This window comes from Podarcis muralis, chromosome 9, assembly GCF_964188315.1.
Source record: "Podarcis muralis chromosome 9, rPodMur119.hap1.1, whole genome shotgun sequence".
NCBI classification, from domain to species: domain Eukaryota; kingdom Metazoa; phylum Chordata; class Lepidosauria; order Squamata; family Lacertidae; genus Podarcis; species Podarcis muralis.
The window spans coordinates 37,104,277-37,127,561 of record NC_135663.1 but is presented as its reverse complement, the minus strand read 5'-3'; the positions used below and the strand labels follow the sequence as shown (position 1 = coordinate 37,127,561).

General features: G+C 41.3%; 1 protein-coding gene across 1 annotated transcript in view; it reads right to left on the bottom strand.

Annotated features, from left to right (window-relative positions):
* Window positions 1-23,285, bottom strand: part of HHIP (hedgehog interacting protein) — a 69,335-nt gene that overhangs the window by 2,521 nt on the left and 43,529 nt on the right. The window contains 8 exon segments of the mRNA XM_028743637.2: window positions 152-300; window positions 10,159-10,240; window positions 11,327-11,457; window positions 12,801-12,924; window positions 13,980-14,101; window positions 16,481-16,624; window positions 17,215-17,388; window positions 18,940-19,091. Of these exon segments, the coding sequence (XP_028599470.2) occupies window positions 152-300; window positions 10,159-10,240; window positions 11,327-11,457; window positions 12,801-12,924; window positions 13,980-14,101; window positions 16,481-16,624; window positions 17,215-17,388; window positions 18,940-19,091 (1,078 nt within the window).

The window sequence follows — 23,285 nt, the reverse complement described above, 5'->3', positions numbered from 1 at the left end:
TCCCTTCCCCTCCCACCCATTCATTGCTTGCTGATAGAAGCTTGAGTAAATGAGGAATTTAAAATATATGGATTTTTTTTTAAAAAAAACTTTTGTCAGAAGTTGATGGAAGCTTGCTATTTCCATGAATTATTGTGAACGGAATACTAACCAATTCTGCAGAACTCGCCTTCCCAGCCTTGATTACAGCAGCATTTCCCCGTGGGAGTGCAGTGCCCATTTCGACAATGCCTTGAGCATTCAGATGTCAATATCTGGGCAGGAAGAGCTGTTCTTTTGCATTCTTCTGGGACTAAAGGCCTGTAGAAAAATATACAGGCAACATACATTTTTAAAAGTCAGGGTCAAAGAGAAATTGTTTACACATAGACTGGATTCATTTTTTTTCCTCCAAAAGAAAGCTGTTTAAAATGGTCCATGCAACAGAGTTTATGAAGTTGTGGAAAATTATATCTTGCATACATTTTAAGAGTTTTTATGATGATGAAATCCACTGTTTTAGAGCAATATGCTATTCAGCAATCATTATAGCCAGCAACAATATTTTCAAAGAAGCCTGGTCACACTGCTTTATAGGAGCTTTATAGCTCCTCCTAAGGTCCTCTTGGACATTCTACTATCTTGGTAAAACCAGAACTTTTAAAAATTAGTTTAGGTGCTAATAAGAATGAAGTTGTCATCCTTTTTTAAAATCTTATTTCAAACACACCAGTATCAGCAGTTAATGATAATGGTGCCACTGATTTTTTGAAGTTCTTACTAATATTTTTAGCAGAGATATATATATATGTAGGACTAAAATGGCATGCACATATTCAACCTACCTACCTACCTACCTACCTACCAGTGACTACACACATCATAAGAAGAATCATTAACTCATAGAGTTGGAAGGGGTCATGAGAATAATCTAGTTCAAACCCCTGTAATGCAGGAACTTTTTGCCCAACGTGGGGGCTCGAACCCATGACCCACTATAGTTAGAGGGAAAAAGAACAAAGTATGTGTAGGTGGAAGGGGGAGAGACCTGGGATTGAGGAACTAGAGTAATGAAGCAAGCACAGAACAGGAGAACCAGGAGGGACAACTGGACCTGGGGTCAGAACTGAACTTGAGGCAACTGGAGGTCACCTATGTTTGCAGGCTAATAGACAATTTCACATAAGAACCAATAGTTTTGTACATGTTGCTTTTTATTTTCCCTGTGTTTGCTGTAGCTTAATTAATCTTATTTTTAACATGTACGTTTGAACTTGTCTGATCTATCACTGCTTGGTTCAGATGGTGGAAAGATAACAGCAGTGGACTCCAGTTTAAACAGAGTGGGAGAATCTCTGCTGGAGAAAGTTGGGAGCACATCAGAAAAAATATCTCACAAAAATTCCCACATAAGCTACCATCTATTCATATAGCCCAGAAACCGAAACTGACACAGATTATTATAGATTTAAGCATTCAGAATGTCTGTTGGCAATCATATATCCCAGTACCACACACACACATTAGGATTGCAGCTCTGTAATATACCGCAAAGGACCTAGAGAAGCAATCAAGTTTTCATGAATACTGTGTAATGAAATAAACAGAGCACCTTGTCTTATGGTAGTGTCACACAATAATAAACCTTCAGGTGCTGAAACTGCCTTGGAAGGTACTGAATTCTCCCTTGCTAGAGGTTTGTAAGCACAGACTGGATGGCCAACTCTCAGGAATGTTCTGGTGGTGGACTTCCTGCATTGCCGCTGAGCTAGATGAGTTGAGATCCCTTCCAGCTCTGTAATTCTATGCTTCTATTACTATATGTATCAATGAGCTCCAGAAATGCATTACTGGATACTTTGGGTCATGTTACACTTGTTTCATTTTTTAAATTGAAAGCATTTTGCCCCACATTTCAATTAAAAAGAGTTCTTGAGCAGCACAGAGCAGCCCACAACACAAGACAGTTCCTGCGCTCAGGCTTACTATCTAGAAGAAACAACATAAAAGGGAAAAGGGCAGGAGGAGGAAAGGGCTAAAAAAACTTCGACACCAGCTCTTAAAGCTACAGTTCTTACAATGACAAGTTGGGATAGAAACAGTTCAGGTAGACTGATGGAATGTGCATTACTAGGTGACAGATGAGAGGAGAAAACAAGGGACACAGGAAGCTTGTCTTTCAGCACCGATGGAATAGCCCTGCTTCCATTCTCTCCCTCTGCTGGAGCCTGATGGAATGGCTGCTGTGAGGTGACGCTTGAAGGAAAGCCAAAGGCAGCTGGCCTCTCAGCAGAGCCAACAGAATGATAAGTGAAGCCGGAGTCATGGACAAGTCAGGGGAGCAAACCACTTCATGAGTTCCAGAGGCTTAAGCTGATCTTCATACTTAGGAGCCTCTATCAATGTGATTTGGCAGCCCTGTGTTTGACATAATCAGTCACTGTATATTACATACAACGGCGCATGTGTATGCCTGCATGCAGTTTCACGCTGACATGTACTTTTCTTCCTGAAAGCCCTGTTCATGGGATCTCTTTTTTGGGTCTCTGTTCCAAGCCCAGAAGCAGTAAGCCGCAACATATGCTGATGACACACAGTTCTACTTCTTCTTTATATCTGCAGATGTGGCAGTGGACGTGCTGGACCCTTGTCTTGCCTTGGTAATGGACTGGATGGGAGCCAACAAACTGAAGCTCCATCCAGAGAAGATTGAGGCACTGGTAGTGGGCAGTTCTCTAGACTGCATGGATGAGAGGCTGCCTGCTCTTGATGAGATTACACCCCCTCTGAAGAAGTGGGTACATAGCTTGGGGGTAATTCCTGGATCCTTTGCTGTCAGTTGAGGGTCACTTTGTCTTAATGGTGTGGAGTGTCTTCCATCAGCTTCAGCTGGTGGCCCAGCTGTGCCCCTATCTGGACTTGGATAGTCTAACGCCTGTTGCCTATGCTCTGGTAACCTCTAGGTTAGATGACTGCAATGCATTATACATAAGGCTGCCTTTGACGATGCTTTGGAAAGTTCAGCTGGTGCAGAATTTTGGGGCCAGTTTGCTCACTAGGGTAAGATGGTTTGAGCATATTACATTGATCCTGGCCCAACTGCTCTCCCCATGTAAACCAGCCCAGACCCTGCAATCATCATCTGAGTCATTTCTTTGTGTGCCACAAGCAGTCTGGAGGGTGGTAACATGAGAACAGGCCTTTTCTGCAGTGGCTCCCCATTTGTGGAATGCTCTCCCCAGGGAGGCTCACCTGGTGCCCACATTATATATCTTTAGGCACCAGGTGAAAACATTTCTCTATAAGCAGGTCTTTGGCTAATTACACTCTATACACCCTTTTAAATGTGTTTGTGGGAGAAGGGTTTATTTTTTCTTGTTGTTCTTACTTTTATTATGTATTTTGGGTTTTCGTTTTATATTTTTATGTTGTGAACCTCTCTGTGATCTTCAGATAAAGGGTGGTATGCAAATAAACAACAACAACAGGTTTACACAAACATGCATTCAAATGCACACCCACCAGCAATGTCAAAGGCTATCTTTACAACAACAATTATAGATTTGAGGGGACGTTATGAAACCCCATTCCCCTGTCAGTGGCAGAAATCCCACCTAAAATTGTCTTTATCCAGGTGTGATGGAAGAGGAAGTGGGACCAAAGGAAAGAATCAAAACTTTTCTTCAGAGGACAGCAATGCAAACATTTTCTAATTAATTTCTCCTTAGGCCTAATCACCAACAGAGGCTTCATCACTCTTGGTTTTAAAGAAAACCCTGAATATGTTTTCCCCCCTGGTCTGTATTTGGTTAATCAGCTGCATAAAAATAATGTTTAGCAGCTAATGCTTTTGTTTTGAATATAATGAATTTTAATTTAATGGTATGTTTGCTATTACTGTATTTTATTTTATTTGAATACAAACTGCCTTGTGAGGGCAGTGTGCCCTAAAAGTCAGGTTAAAAATTCTTTAAATAAAACAAATAAGTAACTACTTCTCTAGCATAAACACAGCACCCCTTCAGGTATGATTTTTCAGTACATTTGCTTTCAGTGCTGGGAGGCATGCCAAGAGCTCATTACTTGATTTACTACAAGGGAACGATGTGGGGAGGAAGAAAAAGAGCCTTCCCTGCTTTCAGATTTTTAAACCCAGCAGCATATCAAATTTATTCTTATATGGTATACTTGTTCATGACCTCTAGTCTTTAAGAAATTCTGTCATATTTGAAAACTAGTCCCCAGCGGAGCCTGTATCAGTGTTAATAGCTGTGAGGTCAATGCAACTGCTAAACAGTTTGTATTACTGTCAGGGTGGTCATGAAAACAACACCTGCTGCATGAGGCCTTGGCAGCTGGGTCAACAGGCACTGTGGGAATTTATCAATTTAGGGGGCCACTTGCATAGCACTTTGACGGATGAATCGGGAAAGAAACTGGCTTACGGGGCTAAAGCTGCTCAATTATGTATTACATTCTTTACGGCAGCAGAGAAAGCAGCTCCGTGTATGCATCTGAAAACAGGCAAAATATAAACCAAAGAGGTATTTTTTTGCCTTATAAAATGAAGTACACAAAGAGGTCCTTAATAGCCAATGTTAGAAAGGAAGAGAGGGGGAATGGAAGTGCCCTGTGCATGGATTAAGATGTGACTTTAAAAATAATAACACCCCCCCCCCCATAACTGATGTTACAAAGTTTAAAGTCTTTGGGTTTACAAATTCAAAGAAAGTTAATGTGCATGTTTCACCCACAAGGAAGGCAGCTGCACGTAGATAGGAAAATGAGCTAATTATGTTATTCTAAATATACATATGTATTTTGAAGCACTCGTTCTGGGCTTCTACAACTGCGAATGACTTTAAGGATTAGGTACATTTTAAATCCAAGGGAATCTCATGGTCTACTTGGGTGGATTCCCCGGTCAACTGCTGTTTGCTGACAGCTTTATATTGCATAGTTCCACAGTATTATTTAAAGGCAATCGGGCATAAGAAGATAATTGTGGAGAAGAGGTTTTCATTCTGCGTGTTTTATGGAATCATAGGGTTGTAAAAGGGTCTGAAATCATCCTGAGGAATCACTACCTTAAAGTAGGGTTCCCCCCCACAAAGTTATATAGATTGCAGTTTTATGCTCTTTATTATTAATTCATGTCTTCTAACGTAAAGTGCTCCTTACAAATGAAACAGAACTGAATGATGTTATTTGTGCCAGAAGTGTTTGTACAGTGCATAGGAAAACTACTCCAAAAGTACAAGAAAAGTGAGCTAAATGTCATTGGTGCTCATTTATACAGGACAGGGTAAATAAAGTATTCTGCAGCAGTTCTTATCTCATTCCTCAAACATGTTCATCAGATTTGGCTGAAAGATCATTATTTGTCTAAGGCAGTGGTGTCCAAACTTTTTTCAAAGAGGGCCAGATTTGATGAAGTGGAGGGCCACGAGGGCCAACCAAAGTTGTTGACCTTTTTTAAGGATTGAAGTTGTTGAGGTTTCAGATGATTAGGCCCCCGAAACGGACTTTGGACATGCCTGGTCTAAGGCTAGCCAGGTAAGACATATCTGAACCACCACCAGCACAGTTTCATGCTTCTTTCCATTGCCCCATGTTAGTTTGCTCATTTTCCATATACGTACACGCTTGTAGCTCTCAGATTTGTTTCTTTGTGGGTTTCTTTTGCTCATGACTATTTACAGCTTCATGTGTACTAATGCAACATTCAAAAAATAAATCCCTCCAGAAGGGAGGGAGAGAAGCTAGATATGTCTGCAAGGCATTTGTTGTGCTCTCCCTGCAAAGAAATTTAGAGAAGAAATGGAGCAAGAAGCATGACAGGTAAATAAGGAAATGTTGCTTTTAAAACTTTATAAAATGTGGGAAATGCCCTCACTGTGGAAGAAGGTGGGAATGAATGTACAAACAGGAGCAAATTAAATTTCAATTAAAAGAAGACAAAATAATGAAACAGGGTTATTGTTTCATGGCATCCCTATTTAAATACTGAAAAACCTGCCTGTGCTCTTGAGCAGGGTTAATATTAAGGGAGTTCAAAAGACCAACAATATGTTGAAAAGATGGCTGAGGGGGATTGTAGGAACATGTGGGCGGCACTCCTTCCCCACAATCTGTGCATCTGGTTGGTGTCGAAAGGGATTTTATACAAGAACTGTGGAGTTTCCTCACATAGTGATTGAACATGCAGATATGTGTGGCCACAGTGTGTGTCAGCAATGGTGGTGAGCCTGCTCTTTGCGGCTCTGCAACCCCCATCTGAGTTCTTCCAAAGCATGTGGAGGGCACCTGAAACCCCCTTATTATGATGAAAGTTGTTCCTTGAAGTGTTGTTGCCTTACTTCAGGCAGCTTGGCAATGAAGACTTTCCTCATCTCTATGAAGGCTGAGCACAGATATGACTAATGACGTGTGGAAAACTTCTGCTGTACAGGAGAAGCCAATAGCAATTTATTTTACGATATCTCAATGCTGCTTTTCAGGCAAACCTTACAAAGTGGTTTACATTAAAAAAACAAATAGATCAAGAATCATGAATGCGTCTCTAGAATGAAACAGTAGCAGCAAATTAGAGGGTGAGGAAACTTATGGAAAGCCGTATTTGTCCTCCTTTCAAGGCAAGATGGTTCATGAGTAGCCCTGTAGTAGCAGTTGGGGGCAAGAGGGAGGAGTCACCTCTCCTGGAACACTAGGAGGTACCCGTATTTTTCGCTCTATAACACGCACCTGACCATAACACGCACATAGTTTTTAGAGGAGGAAAACAAGAAAAAAAATATTCTAAACGAAACAGTGGATGTATGATTTTTGTGGTTCATGCTGTGGCCACAGACATGTGATCTGACAGTGAGTTTGGAGTAGCCCAATGCAAAAATCCCGAGGATCCATGTGGATCCATGCTTTGTAACCACGTTTTTGCACCACTGCAGCCCCAGGCAACAGTGGGTGCGTGATTTTTTGGGTGCAAGGTGTAGCCATGGACATGCTATGTGATCTGATGGTGAATTTAGGGTGACCCAGTGCAAAAATCCTGAGGATCCCTGTGGATCTGTGCTTTGTAACCACGTTTTAAGTGGGGAGGGAAGGAAAAGCACTCAAGGGACAAGGAGCACGCGTGGGATGTGTGGAGAAGGATGCTGCTAATAATACAGAAGAGGGGTTTAAGGGGAGAAGGAACGTGTGGGGTGTGTGGAGAAGGATGCTGCTAATAATGCAGAAGAGGGGTTTAAGGGGAGAAGAAGCATGCGTGGGGTGGGTGGAGAAGGATGCTGCTAATAATGAAGAAGAGGGGTATAAGAGGAGAAGGCTCCTCTTCTCTCCTCTCCTTTCTTTAAAGGAGCCAACCGGACAGGAGCCGCTTACACTCGTGTAAGCGGCTCCCCTCCTCTCCCGCTTTGCTCCTTTAAAGAAGCAGGCTCTCTGTCCCTCTCTCCTCCCCACTCAGCGGCTCTTCTCCCGCTTTGCTGTTTCAAAGCGAGCCACAGAGCAGGGAAGGAAGGGGAACCATGGATCCTCTGCTCACAACTGCAGCAGATCCCCCCGCCACCTGTAGGCATTCCCTCCATAACACGCACAGACATTTCCCCTTACTTTCTAGGAGGAAAAAAGTGAGTGTTATGGTGCAAAAAATACGGTATGTGGTTGTCGGGCAAGTGCAAACGGCTAGAGAGCCGAGGGGGGAGACCAGCACTTATAGAGAGCCGAAAGAGCTTATTAGCAGCTTCTCATCTGACTCCGAAGAAGAAACAGGGAGGGGGGATTCCGAGCCCAGAACTAGCTATTCACGGAACAGAGGAAGTAAGAGGCGGGTCTTTCGTCGATTGGCCTGCTGGGGGAGGAGGAGTAAGAAAAAGCCATTCGAGGCATCTGAGGGAGACAGGCAAGGACATGCCTTTGAAGCTCTTGTAACCATTTGAACTTTGTAAATAAATCTTCAAGACAGAGACTGGCTGTGAGCCTGGAGTTTTATCTCTGCTAGCTTTGGCAGCACCAACCCCTGACAGTGGTGGTCAGCTCTCAAGGCTCCTCACCTTTCTCTTCTCCCCACAAATGCAATGCAGTTGTAAAGGTGACAGAAGCAGTGTTCAGGGTTCGGCCTGTTCATTCTTTGAAGTGACGGATTGTGTATCATGTATATGAATTTCAGAAAATCATTTTATTGACTTTCATCACTATCAAATGTGAGGCAGTTCTTGGAGCAGACAATTCCAACTCAGTGGCTTCCAAAAGCACATTGGGCCACTGACAGCCTCATACCATGACCTATTATCACCTGAAAGGCTTGACTTGTATTTTGATTGTATTGTATTGTTAATTCCCCTGGGTCTGAGAGCTTTACTTATTGTGAAAATGCTATCTTACCCACTTGAAGCTCAGTTAAGCAAAATTTCTTCAGTTTTTCTGTGCATCTGATAAGATCCAGTTTTTAAGATAAATGTCAGTTCTTATTGACTAGACATCTAGCAGGTCTGTTCTATTTATTCTAGGAAGAAATGCTTGGTGTATTTAAAGGGTATTAGGAAATGTTGCATGTACTTGGGATGTTGCATGTACAGAAGAGCAGTTTTTCATGTTCTATCCCTACGGAATCCTGCTGCTTGCATCAAACAAGAGCAGAGCTACTGCTCTGCCTTCCACTTACAGAAACTGGTGTGGAATCCTACTGCAGAGAAGTAACAAGGGAATTCTGTGCAGACTGGCAGGGAAAGCCCACTGGTATATTTCCATCTGTACTAAGCACTGCACATACATGGGAGAACAGTACTATGGCAATGCTGTGCAAAGAGCCACGTGGCCTTAGTTGTACAGAGCACTTTTCTAAGTGTGCTTTAGATCTAGCCATTTCATTCAAAAGCTGTACTGAGTGTGAAATAATGATTTCAATGCAATTTTGCCCACATGCCAAAACACCCGTAAAAAAAAATCTTGTGAAATCCTCTAGTGCTGCTATCTTAACAAAATATTTCCTGGCTTTCCATTTTTTAAATCGGTTTCATTTCGAATGTATGCCAGAGTACATAGTGTCATTAGCACAGTATATTTCCCACTCTTGTCTTATTCTAGCCAGATGCATTACCCTCTGCCACACATTAAATAGCTAACCAGGAACTCTGCATTGGGAGGTCTGGCCTTTCAGGTATGTCATTTTGAGACCACCCTAATCGCCGAGGCAACAGGAGCACAAAGCCAAGGTCAAACAAAGCAACCCCCTTGTAATTAGATACTAATAGTGGATTAAAGGTGTAAAATTCGCCTAAATCCACACACCAACAGACTAAACAATCCAAATGAAGCCAGCAAGATTTGTTTTGCAAAAATACTTTTCCACCTAGAATTCATAAATAAAACAAATATAGTATGCTTGATTGACTGCAGTAACATCTGCTTCTTAATTAATAACATTTCAGTAGCAGATACATGACAAAGTAATGGAACTTTCCTATATGTTATTAATTTACTGTTAGGTTGTTCAAAATTCTGAATCACTTATACCCCTCTGTCAAAGCAGAGCCCTCTTATTTCAGCTTCCATGCCACTTTGCCATTTCCTGCACATCTCAAGAGTCTACACATCCAAGTATTGATGGACTACCCTGCCTCCACAATACTCCACAGTACCTTCTCCATTTCCAATAAAAAAGCTGTTGTTTTAATATTTTACTCATGATTTTGAAAGCTTATTCATTTGAATGACAAAGAGTGGGTTTTCATAGGGAAGGCTCTGGAGAGAGAAAAAAGGGTGGGTGGGTGCTTGGACTGTGCCTGGAAATAACAGAGGAAAGGTAAGTCTGGATAAGTCCATTTTCTCTCTGCTTAGCTGTGTGACTCTTGGCAGTGCTGTTTTTCTTTTAAAAAATGGGGGGGGGGGAAAGAGGTACCAAAACTCACCATGAATACCTCCCTTGTTCTCTTATAATGGCTATGGTGCCCACCTGAGTGGTGCCGGAACTGAGCTCTGGAGAGTTCTGGCTGAAAAAAAGGCCTCCTTGTGGCAGGTGAGCCGGTGCTGCTTACTGGGAGGAAGAGGGGAGGGTAGCATAGTGCAAATGCACAGGAAGGTGTACTGGATTGGTTCCACCTATGTGCTTGTACAATGTCCACCTCGCCACTGCCTCACCTCTAGGTAATCAGCACCTCACTCACTTACTAAAGCATCTCTTACCTTTTGGGGTCAACAATTTTGTAGAGCTTCCCATTGTGAGAGTGTGTCATGCTTTTACTGCTTGCTAAGATGTAGACCTCACCTGTTAAGAAAACGCATACCATAAATGATTAGTGGTATCCACTAAAAAACTGAAAAGTTAATGTACAATTTGTGGCTCTTTCTTGTTGTGCGGCAAGGATATTACAATAATTATTTAATTCTGCTTTACATTAGTATTTCTGGTTTCTTTCTTTTTTTGTTTTTTTTAAAAAGCTAACAGAACTGATAAAGAACAACTTGGCTGATAAAGCCCCAAAGATTGACAGCAGGGCATGGAAACTGAACCCGGGACCCCCTGGTCAAAGTCTAAAGATCTGAATATACATTCTGTGCTTGAGATGCACAGTACACTGTGCATTACGGAGATAGCTTGTCCATGTTCTGGAAACCTCCTGTTTAGACTACTGCAATGCGTTGTAGGTGAGTATCTCTGAAGACTGCTAAAAAAATGGTAAGCAGTAGAAAACGCAACCCATAGGTTACTAACTGGAGCTGTTGTTGAGAATATATCTTGCCTGTGCTTATGTAGCTCCATTGGCTTTTGTTCTAGTACTATTCCAAGTGCCAGTGCTTACTTTTAAGGCTCTGCACAGATTAGGATGTGGATATCAGAAGGAAAGTCCACTTCTATCTTTGGAGCCCCTTCTTGAGCACCCACACTATCTGAAGTTTTTATTTATTTAAACACATTTATAAATTGCTTAATATATAAAAAAATCTCTAATTGAGGCAAGAGGTGACAGGGCCTTCTTGGTATTGACCTGTTTATGGTATTCTCTAGAAAGGCTCTCCTGGTGCCTACACTAAGTTATTTTGGGTCCCAGGGGAAGATTTTTTTAAATTTCCCCAGGCTTTTAATATCTGATGAGCTTTTAATATTTGAGTATCTTATTGCTACTTTTAAATCCTAGTGTTTTATTGTTTGCTTTCAACTTATTACATTTTAAAATATTATCTTGTTTCTTTTTTCTTGTGAACCACCCTGATAATAATGTATTGAATCGCAATATAGAACTTTTATAAATGCACACATATGTAGATAGATAGATAGATAACACAAGACACATCTTGGCCAAGTTTTTCTTATAAATATAATAATATCCTAAAGAAGCTGTTTTTGTCTTACCTACTTCATCTTCACCAAATCCCAAGATATGTCCTGAAAAGAAACCTCTACATGAACCACTGTTGCCCAGACAAAGTGGTTTCTCTTGCCACTGTTTGGTCACGGGGCTCTGTTGCAGTGTTAAAAAATTTCTGTAAACACAAATTAAAAAAGGGACAAAATGTTACACAGTGTGCTTTGCACCAATAAAATCTAGAACTATAATGAACGTATGTAAGATGGAGTCCTTTAAAATCTGAGCCATAAAGCCTACAATCCAGATTATACTTTGTGCCTCTGAGCACTGATAAATTCTTATGAAATATGAAACGGATTGACATAGCACAATGTTTTGATGAATCCAGACCTATTATGCTTTGGTCACTGAAAGCTACTTGAGGTGCTCTAAAAGGCTTTCCATGTGATTGGTTACAGCAGCGGAGCAAGCTGATCTGGTGCCTGGGGCGGCATGTGTGATCTGCGCCCAGGGGCTGGGGCAGCTGCATGCGGGGGTGGGGCCAGCCAGGGCAGGACGCTCTGCGGGGCCTCCTAGGAGTCTGCCTGCCTCCTCCAACTCTGCCACCCTATAGCCGGGGAGGAGGAGGCGAGCGGGCCAGGAGAGACGCATGGCTCGGGCGCGCTGCACACCCCACGGTGAGTGCCGCCTGCCATTTTGTTACCCCAGTCAGTGGTGACACCCGGGGCAGACCGCCCCCACCATACCCCCTTCCTCCACCCCTGATGTTGTTGTTGTTTAGTCATTTAGTCGTGTCCGACTCTTCGTGACCCCATGGACCAGAGCACGCCAGGCACTCCTGTCTACCACTGCCTCCCGCAGTTTGGCCCCGATAGGTGTAGCTTTTGATTCCGCCCTCTCTTGGGAACAACAACGGATCTACCACTCGCCGAAAGATGTGGAGCCCTCAAATATCCCACAGAACCTATACACAATGTATTTCACTCCTGGTACCATGTGTTTTCTTCAACACGAAGTCCCAGATTCGATGTAGTAATTTCGACCAGATATTTTCTAACAAGCAAACACCCATACATGTGCAACATCCATTAACTGAACATAACCTTCCCTAACTGAACAAACTAACCGACAGGCTTGCTCTTAAGAAGCTGTTCATCTTAAACATACAGTAGCATATATCAGCATGGGATGTGTGCACAAAGGGGACTGCAGACTAGGAGAGAGGAGAAGGCATGGAAATGGGGGTGATCTATGCGCAAGGGACAGTTGAGATAAAGTAAGGGGGCAGGGAGAAAAAGGGGTGGTTGCCGAAAAGGCGGGAGGAGGAGGAAAGGGAATGTAGGTGAAGATGAAAGCAGGGGCATAAAACAGTCTACAGCATCAGAGGAAATGGTGACTTCATAAATGGGTGAAAAGGGTGCTTAGTAGTTGCCATGTGTGGGAGGAAGAAGATGCAGGCACTTACTATGAGGGGGGCTACATCTGTATTGCTTTTGTGCGAGTTTTAAAGAAACTTACCCATTACGGTCTGCAAATATGTAACTTCCATAAAGTCTTTCAGACTGGCAGCCTCTGTATACAAATCCACCAACCAATGGCCCACTACTGAATGGCTTGAATTCCAAAAGTGAAGGCTCGCTTTCTAAAAAGGAACTACCATAGTGTTAGATTAAATGCAATTTCGTTTGTTAAAGACATGTTTTAATTGAAAGAGGAGAGTAAAAAATCAGGATATTTGTATTTCAACAACCCCAGTGCTGCAAAACCAGAAAATGCAAGGTAGAATTTAAGCTAAAATAACATTACAGTTTCTTTAGTCAGCAACATTTGTCCAGCATTAGATCTTATGCAGCACAGTCCTATGCATGCTTTAAAGGAATTTTCACAGTCTACTTTTTGCATTTCATTACCATTTGACTGCATCTTGCACGACTGTTTTCTCTCTCCACTTCACTCCTCAGATGAAGTGGATTCTAGTCTACAAAATCTTACATTTTCATTACTCGTTAAGATGCCACAAGATTCTTCCTTGTTTTCCGAAAATATATAATTTTAAATGATTGGCACAGACATGATTTTTGTTTGCTAGACTCTAGCAAGCTGGAGACTACTGCACTTATTTTTTCCTTAAATTTTGGAAAATGAATTTGCATGTTAAGCTTTTAGGGTAAGTAAGACAATATTATGCAATCTGATAAATTATTCTTTTAAGCAAGGGACCACAGTACTTTAATTGCATTCTTCCCTGGGTGGTCATAATTTTGCATCACAAAATTGCTTTGTTTCATCTTCATTAGAATAACCCAGAATTCCACTGGAACTGTGGCTTAATAAACCACATCACTCTTTAGTATGGCATTTATAAAATGTACCCACAAATATGTGCAATAGCTAAAGCTGAAATCTAGAAGAGGGCTAGTCATGCTTTCAAGTTCCACTGATTTCAATGGGTCCTAAGTGCTCATAACTCTGTTCTGGGTTGTAGATAATGCTGCAACATTTTAAAATCATGTATCTGTAATTATGAGACTAGAAATACTTTAATTTGAAAGGAGTGTAATGGTAAAAATATTTTTAAAATCTTCCTTTTGCTTCCTTTCACATATTACATATTAGATATGCCTGTAGGGCTGTACTCACTATCCTACACATTCTTGGAAGGCTATCTAAATATACTGTACGTATTATAGGACTTACCATAATCTTTCCCCTTTATTATCTGAAGGATTCTTGCTGAGGACCTGTTCTTCCCATTGGAGTCTGAACAAAGTATTGTTAAATTAATATTTACATCAGTTGGTTGACGATCCACGGCACACCTGTTCAACAGCATGTTAAAAGAGAGATGAAACAGCAAACCTTCTGTCATTTACCACTTTGCTTCTATACCAAAATACAAAACAATGCTTTCCATGCTGAAATGCTGATCCTCAAGTGCATGTAAATGACCATTCTTATAAGGTTTGTTTACTATGCAAGTTGGAAACCTTAGCCTGGGAGGTGAATATGGCCCTCTGGTTCTCTATGTATTATCCTCCAGACAATCCTTTACCCACCCCACCCCAGACCACAACTCGTTCTGGCTTTGCCCCTAGCACTCCTTAAATGCTTTTGCCCAGCTGGAATGTGTCTTTGAACTGTCATAATGTCTCTTGCTGGAAAGATGGAGTGGTATGTAGGTGTGTGGGTGTAGTTGCAGAAATCTTTTGACTTTGAAGCTGGGCTAGAACCTACTGTTGTCATGTTGTTGGATTTGCTATTGATGATGCTTGCGTAGCCACTGTTGTGGAACATGAATGAGTTAATTGCTGACGCAGGCGGGGAAATTGCTGCAGCATTACGATGTACTACTTATTTATAATTTTATATAAATTATTCAGCTGGTTTGAGTTACTGAGTGGAAATCTAAAATACTTTATACTGGCATTGTGGGGAAACTAAGGGGTAAACATACATTTGGAACCTGGGGTATGTGTTAGTGTTGAGCGGAGAAGGTATTTGGAGTGGAGAAACTGGAACAGGAAACACAGGCTCTCCTTCTGCAGCTTCTCTTGCCATCGGATTCACCCCTCCTGAATATGTTTCTCTTTTGCTGTGGGTTAAACCACAGAGCGTAGGACTTGCCAATCAGAAGGTCGGCGGTTCGAATCCCTGCGACGGGGTGAGCTCCTGTTGCCAACCTAGCAGTTTGAAAGCACGTCAAAGTGCAAGTAGATAAATAGGTACCGCTCCGGTGGGAAGGTAAACGGCGTTTCTGTGTGCTGCTCTGGTTCGCCAGAAGCGGCTTAGTCATGCTGGCCACATGACCTGGAAGCTGTACGCCGGCTCCCTCAGCCAATAAAGCAAGATGAGCGCCGCAACCCAAGTCGGCCATGACTGGACCTAATGGTCAGGGGGCCCTTTACCTTTACCGTACTGTTACGTGTGTGCTGTAATATGTAGCTAACCACTTAGTTTCACTAAAATCAGGGTATCAAGCATTTGCAATTCATAAGTTACATTGAGGCAGTGATGGCCACCAACCTAGATGGCTTTATAAGAGAATTAGACAGATCCATAGAGAGGGCTACTGATGACAACTAGTCATGATGGCTATGCTATGCCTTCAAAGTTGGAGGCAGTAAAAATTCTGAATACCAGTTGCTCAGAACTGCAGGAGGGGAGAGTGCTCTTGTGCTCAGATCCTGGTTGCAGGTTTCCCACAGGCATCTTGGTTGGCCATTGTGAGAGCAGGATGCTGGACTAGTTAAGCCATTGGTTGGATCCAGCAGGCTCTTCTTGTGTTCTTTAAGGACTACCTGAATATTTTATACTAAATTAGAAAAACAAGCCCTTTGACAGACACAAAAACCCATTTTGAAAATTCCTGGACCAGAGTGTTTGTTTCTGATTTGTGCAAAAGCCAAAAGAAATTCATACAACTTGATGCTCGGCATCCGCCTGTCTTGGGAAACAATGGAAGAGTGTGCCTTTGGGGGTGAAGTCAAGTCATTGGAGAGTTACAGCGCCTGATGGCTGTAGAGATCAATAAGGAAGAGAATGTTTTGTTGCAGCTGGGGCAGATGAAGGCATCCAGTTGTACTGCTGCAGACACACCATGGTGTTTCTTCTTTCTGTGCTCTTCCCGGTGGTCATTCCTGCTCTGGTCACTGCTGTGGATACACAACCTCACTGGTTCTTTCCAGGCACTGCAGTCGTTTGCAAGGGATTTCCACACAGCAGGGTTGATGTTGCCAGCCTTCATGTCTCATTTGTAGACATCTTTCTAGTGAATAGTTGGTCTTCCAACAGGCCTGGTGCCTGAAGCAGCTCCCCATAGAGCATGTTCTTGTTGTGCTTAGATGTATGGCTGGCAAAGTGATTTAAACTCTAATCTCCCTATGGCAACACCAGTTCACCACAGGGTATTTGTTTAGTAGACTGGAATGTAATGTACATACTAATACAGTATTTCCGAACGAACACATGGATCTTCTTTCACAGTTGTAAGACCTTGTTCCAAATATACATCCCCATGAAGAACACACACACACACACACACACACACACACACACACACCCTTTCAGTTAAATTATTTTCTTGTCTTTTTCCTCCCTTTCCCTATGAAGGATTGTCTCTGAATATTCAATTTTTTAAAAGTGTGTTTATCTCTTTGTTAGTTTATGCTCATGTTGAAAAAGAAATATAACCTACTTACCTGCCTGGATTGTGGAGTCCATGGGCAAAAATTTCAGGAGGCTGATTGGTGCTGTTAAAGTGTGGGTTGCTCCGTGGTATGGAATAAGGCACATGGCAGAAATCAGTATCTACATCCAGGCGTAACACAGAACCTGTAAAATCACTGAGAAAGTTGGAGGATAACACAATTGATTTTTAAAAGGATTTTTACTGGGCAGCATTCATTTAAATAGTAGTGCGATAAACACAGGAAATTACCCAACAAAAGAGTAATCTCTGTGGGTTTAATGCAGCATACTGACTCTGTACATAGCTCTAGATTGCCTCCACTTGTTATGTCTCAGTTTGGCCTCTTCAGGAGACAGAAATGACATGCTGCATGCACCTATGATTTTCACTGGACACATTTGCTCAAATGAGTTCCTCCATTTTGGAGGACTGGTACTTGTGTTTAGCTATATCGAGTGGGGAGCAGTATAAACAGAGCAGTATGGATAAAATATATTTTCCTCCATTAAGCATTAATGCTTCTATGGTGGTCTGCATCTTGTTATACTAATTCATTCACTGAAGTGATCAGCACATGAATTGTATAAATATAGTGAGTGAGGGGTATTGGCACATGTTTTCAATGATGAAGATTATATTACTGATCTGTATTGGACATCTAAGTGGTAGAATTATTTTAGAGGGTGTGGTGCTGAAAAAGAAACAATAAACAAGAAAGATTTTATCGACTGGTAATTATTATACCTCAAACCATCCATTTCCTCCATATCATCTATAGTGATCATCCCATCACCAAGGAATGTGTATAAAAACCCATCAGGGCCGAACAGCAGCTGTCCTCCAAGGTGTTTTCTGTGTAGCTCTGCAACTTCTAGAAAACCTCTTGCTGTTCTCGTATCAACCTGATGTGGATTTTTCCTGTAGCACAGAAAAAGGATTGCGGAATTAATCTCAATAATATATTTCAATTAAATTTATGTTTAAAATGTTTCTTCTCTGCCCCAGAATCATCCTTGCATTAGTTCAGAACGGCAGGGACATATGGTTTTTGAAATAAAGCTTTGTCCTAGGTCCTTTTAAACATGGGTGAGGCATGATAGCTTCCACTCAATTGGCCTGGGGGCCAATGATTCCTTAGTAGACTGTGACTGGTCATCAAACACTGTGCGGGTTTTTTTTTGGTATTGTTTTGTTGCTTTGCTTGCCATGTGGCAAAGGTTTTGCATCCTGAATATATCTCAGGTTTTTGTTGCTGATATTAAGAGATAACCAGTGTGGTATAATAGAGAAGGGTTAGGGAAGCTGTGGCACCCCAGATGTTGGATGTTATTGCTGAACACTAGCAACGCTGCCGGTGCCTGATGTGAGTTGGAGTCCAACAACATATGAACAGCCACAGGTTCCTCCTCCATGAATTAGTCTTAAACTAGGACTGGGGTGACTCAGTCATAAGATGACCATGGACCAGTCACTATTCTCTTAATAGGGTTGCTGTGAGGATAAATTTGGGGAAAATGTGTATGCCACCCCAAGGTCCTTGGAAAAAGGGTGGGACATATGGAAATAAATAAACAGATGTTATTTAGCACAGTTGTAGGTGGTGAGGACATAGATTGATAGTGGATTTTAAGGGATCGTTGGAGAGAGGTACAACTGAACCTCTCTCCAAAGGGATCTCATTAAAGAGCATTCTGAGGCATACCAGTAACTAGTCGGTCACATGTAGTATGGCTGCCAACTCAGTTTGAGGCTAACATTCCTCATTCCTTCATGTCCAGGAAAAAAGGAAGTGGGTATGGTCAGTTTAAGCCATATTAAGACTTGAGAAACCACCATCAAGATGAATTTTGTTGCTCAAATGCCACTAATAAGCTAGATCAGAAGAGTAGTAGGTTAGCATAGCATTGTCCTGCATGGAGTCAGACTTTGTTGCAGATTCCTCAGTCAATAGTCAACCTTCTTAATTCCAAAAATAGTGATGTGTCAGATCTTTCCAAAAGACTAGAATTTTGTATCAAATACAAAAAAATGTGCATTACTAACTGTGTATTTTTTTGAAATTATTTGGGATATACATTTGAATAAAGATTGGTTCGACTGATTATATTTCTATGCCGCTTTTCATTCAGGTAAATATCCCATGGTGGCTTACAAACAATAAATAACAATAACATGATAGAACATAATACAGCATTAATCATTATAGAATAAAGAGGATTCATTGAAGAGAGCAAGGCACTGCACTTTGCTGCTTGCCTGAGCAGCGTTTGATTGAAATCTGTCACGGAGGTTTACTGACAGTATCCAGATGGATCCTATGTAAATGAGTGGCAACCTGTTTAAAAGCAAGGCATGCAAAAGCAGAAAAACTGGGCTTGGGGACTGACAGATTCCCAACATATGACACAACTAAGCCGAAGTACACTGTATATGGGGACTTGCTGCTGAAGCTGCTTACAAAATTCGTACCTGGACACGGTGTATTCTACAACCCTAAGAATATGGTCATGTGGCCCAATGGCCCATCGTTCTTGGTTGGTGGTATAGGACACATACAGCTTTCCATTTTTTTTGTAATTGGGATGGAATGCAAGGCTTAAGAGCCCTCTTTCATCTCCACCCTGCAGTCAAATGGGGAAAAAAAGCAAAACAAAGAATTGTGAAGTTAATTATGTTCTTTATTGTGTTGAAGAGGGACCCCCCCTTAAAAAAAGTTTCTTTCTTTCTTGTGAGCAATCTTTGCCTGCCTCCTTTCTTCTTTTCTTTCTTCCTTTTCTAACTATGGCACAAAAAAGGATTATAAAACATTTCATCCGGTTTGGGGAATGGGGGGGGGGGGCGCGGCGGTTGTTGCTCCTTGAGAGTCGGAAGAGAACAATTGTTTTGTGTAGCTATTGGTATACAAGCCTCCTCACTCCTTTTCTATGGAGAGATCTTTGGGAAGCCATGAAGACAAGTTTAAGTGCTGCAGAGAATTCTTTCCTGGATTACTAGGTTGCTTGTTATAAGCAGAATGCAAATTAGGAAAAAGGTCTATAATCAGCAGTCACTTCAAATCCAAGTATCCAAGCCCTGAAACACAGTGCCAACTCCCACTGTCTTGGCAATATGTTTAGAAAACAGTTAAATTGCTTGTGTAATATGTAAACCTTTGTTTTACCCTGGAGGCAACTACATCACTTGTCACAACGATGGTGGTCTGTTCATCATTGCTAGCATACTGTAGGTAATAAGCAGCCTCCATTCTCACTGCATGAAAGCATCATTCTGTACGGGGGACCATAGCGCAAAGGATTTTATTATTTCAAAAAACAAAAAATAGAAAATGCCCAAACATCTTTCTTTCATTATTTATGTATGCCACACATATTAGTACTGTTATATGTTTAGCATCAGTTTCATGTACTGTGACAATACAAATGCCAGCAACAAAATGCAGCAAAACACACACACACACACACACACACACACACACACACACACACCGAACCCCAAAAAGGGAGGGGTGGGAGGGAAAGGGAGGGGGATCTTTTAGAGCTCTGAAGTGCAGAATGCAAAAGAGCACCCTCCAAGCATACTAGCATAAATGTATTTTTGTACAGAAAATCTCTAATTAATAAGTATTGATACAAACAGAGATTCAAAAATACACTGAAAGGGGTATGATCAGAAAAGAATTTTCTGAACACAATGAATAGTTCACACATAAGTTAAATATGCTATTGTTTATGAGGTGATTCATAGGCCACCTCACTCTAGTTATTCCTGCAGCATGATATACTTAAGGCTGCAATCCTATACTCTCTTACCAAGGAGTAAGTTCCACTGAAGTCAATGGGGTTTACCTCTGAGTAGGCATGTATAGGCATGCACCATAATGATTGTTATCGGTGAGCTTATTCTTTCCTTTAGTGATCTTGATATATTGTTGTTCATTTTCTTCTTCTTCTTTGCTACTTGTACTTAAAAAATAATTTTGAAATGGAGTTCCTTAATATGACAAATCATCCATGATAAAATATGATACAATGTACTTCTGTATGTGGAGACTGTGCTTGTATACCAATACATTTATAATAGGACATGAAGACTTTGTATATTAATATTTTTACACTATTCTGTTTCAGGGTGCTTTTTCTTGTTTGCACACAGGACCAGAATGCAAGCTTTCATTCTGGCAAACAAAACTGTACAATCTGCATAACTTGAAATGCATTTTTATGCCCTTTAAAATAAATATGGGTTAACTTATAGATTGCAGGTTGTGAAATTCTATAATGATTTCAAGAAGAAAAGCTACAGCATGAAAACATTATTTTCATGAATGGCACAATTACATCAGTTCTTTACTCTTGAATTGGAGCTAGACTCTTGCCTCAACTAGACCCATTTAAATCAGTGGGCTGAAACATGCCTTATCCTCTGTCAGATTGCGACCTCTGAGGTGAAATTCTGTTATTATTGCTGACTTAGCAATATCAATACATTTCAGAGTTTCTGCAACTTTGGGTTGGATCCAGACTTGGCTATGCATAGAATATCCCCACTGAAATCAATGGGGCTAAAGTTTATAAAGACATAACTTAAATCCCACTGATATCAGTGGGTCTACTTTAGGCATAACCAACTCCAATCTGTTATATGCAACTGGGTGCAAAAATGGACTTAAATGCAAAGTTAATGCAAAGTTAAGCTCCTTCTACTCCCATTGAAATCAAAGACATGGGTCAAGATCAAGAAAACCCATTAGGAACATGCAGGCCCTCTTGCAAGTACCAGTGGGCCATGGAACCCCTTGTTTCCCCTTATGATTTCCCCCTCTTTATGTTAAATTAGAGGCCACCATCAGAGACCATTGTTGGACTTCCACTGGGTTTGAGTTGCTGGTTTGTTTGTTTTTTTAGTAATGTGGAGAGCTGCTTTCAGAAAGTCCCCACTGCATTCCCAGTATGGTTCTTTGGACCCCAGCAACAGTTAATTACATTGCACTTTCAATGGCCTCATAAGTGCTCATTCAATTAGCAGCATCTAGGATGAAAGGTTTGGTAAACCATCCATCCTCTTTCTAAGTTCATAAACAAAAAGAATCTGCAGCTGCTGCCAAGTTGCCATGATATGTTGATTTCAGTATCCTTACACAAAGTATAATGGAACACCCGTTATCTGAACTGTGATTATCCTGAACCTAATATCTGAGGTCACTGCCGTGTATTCCATTTGAACTCATATTTGCACATTATGCTTATACAATACATGCATTTCATTCATTCCTTGTGATCTCCAGCCCTGCCAATTTCCCCGAATGGCGTCATGAAGAGCTGCTATAGTCTGAAGATCTAATTTGCATTAAAGTGCATTGATGCCCAGTTTTAGCAACATTGGTTTAATGATGTTATAGCAACATGGGATAATGATGGCTATTTAATAAGCTAGCCACGACTGACCATTTAAGAACCTTTTGACTTTAGCTTTTCATAACACTACTGTTTGAAAAAATAGAAAAAAATTACTGCCAATACCCAGGTGAATGTTTGTAGCTTAACTTTTCTATAGTGAAAATAGCCACCTGCTATGAATGCAGTCTGCGTGTTCTCAACAGCCAATGCATAATTCAAATAGCTATGCTGAGAATATTTAAGCTGCAATTGCTACATCATGTTCCCAACTCAAAATTCAACGTATATTTGCTATGCAATGGATAAGCATCTATTCTATGAATGTGACCTTTTGGGCCCACATCAAGCATGCTTCTTCACAACAAATTCAAGAGGAATTGGTTGTTGACACTCTGCAGCAAAGTTGCTTTTCAAGTGGTTGTGATCAAGTGGAAGAAGCTCAGTGTGCTGAGATTCACCCAGGGAGCCACTGTTTACATAACCGAGTGAGATCATCCGGAGGAGCACTGATAGTTATCCCCCATGTTAAAGAACGCCAAATGAACTTAACCAAAAATCGACCACTTAGTGTCGCCAGTCCCATGCTGTGAGACACACTTCCAGCAGAGATTCAGCAGGCAACATCGCTTTTGGCATTCAAGTGAACCTTGAAGATAGGCTTATGTAGCTGTTTGAAATTTTCTTGAGTAGCTAGTCATTTTAAGAATTGTTTTGTACTGCTTTTAATTTTTATTTAATGCTTTTAAATTGATGTACACTGCCCTGATATTATATGAGGTGGCAGTATATAAACACTCTTATATTGAATGAATGAATGAAGCTGGAAGTCACTATGGCCCATAAAAAGTTGAAGCTGCCATGTCTTTTGGCACACATTGCTGCAGCATGAAAAATGCAGGCTGAGTTGCAAGTCTGGGATAAGAGCAACCTGGATGGATGCACAATGTACTTTTGTGGATCATGCTTTGTGGGATGCTACTCCAGAGGGTTCCTTGTCCTAATTTGGGGAGAGCGTTTTAGGGGCAAAGGGAGCTGTTGTTAGAAATGGGTGGGGAAAGAACTGAAAAATCTCTGACGCATGCTTGGAAATTGCATACAGAACTTTGCATCCTGGCCATTGTAAAGCCATCATATGGTCATATTTACCACTGATATGGATCCACTCGACCCATATTTTCAATAAACCTATTTGTGGCAGCCTCAACCCTGCCGTGTGGGGTCATCACCCTTGCAGATGACCTCAGTGCCTGGAGACAGACAGACAGTTTGTATATCCATAGTAGTGAGCAGAAGAGAAACAAGCACAGAGAGAAGAAACACCCTGGTGCATCTGCAGCAGCACAACCAAATGCCTTCATCTGCCTTCATCTACTCCACACTACATCTGCCTGCAACACCTGTAAAATTTCCTGCAGCAGA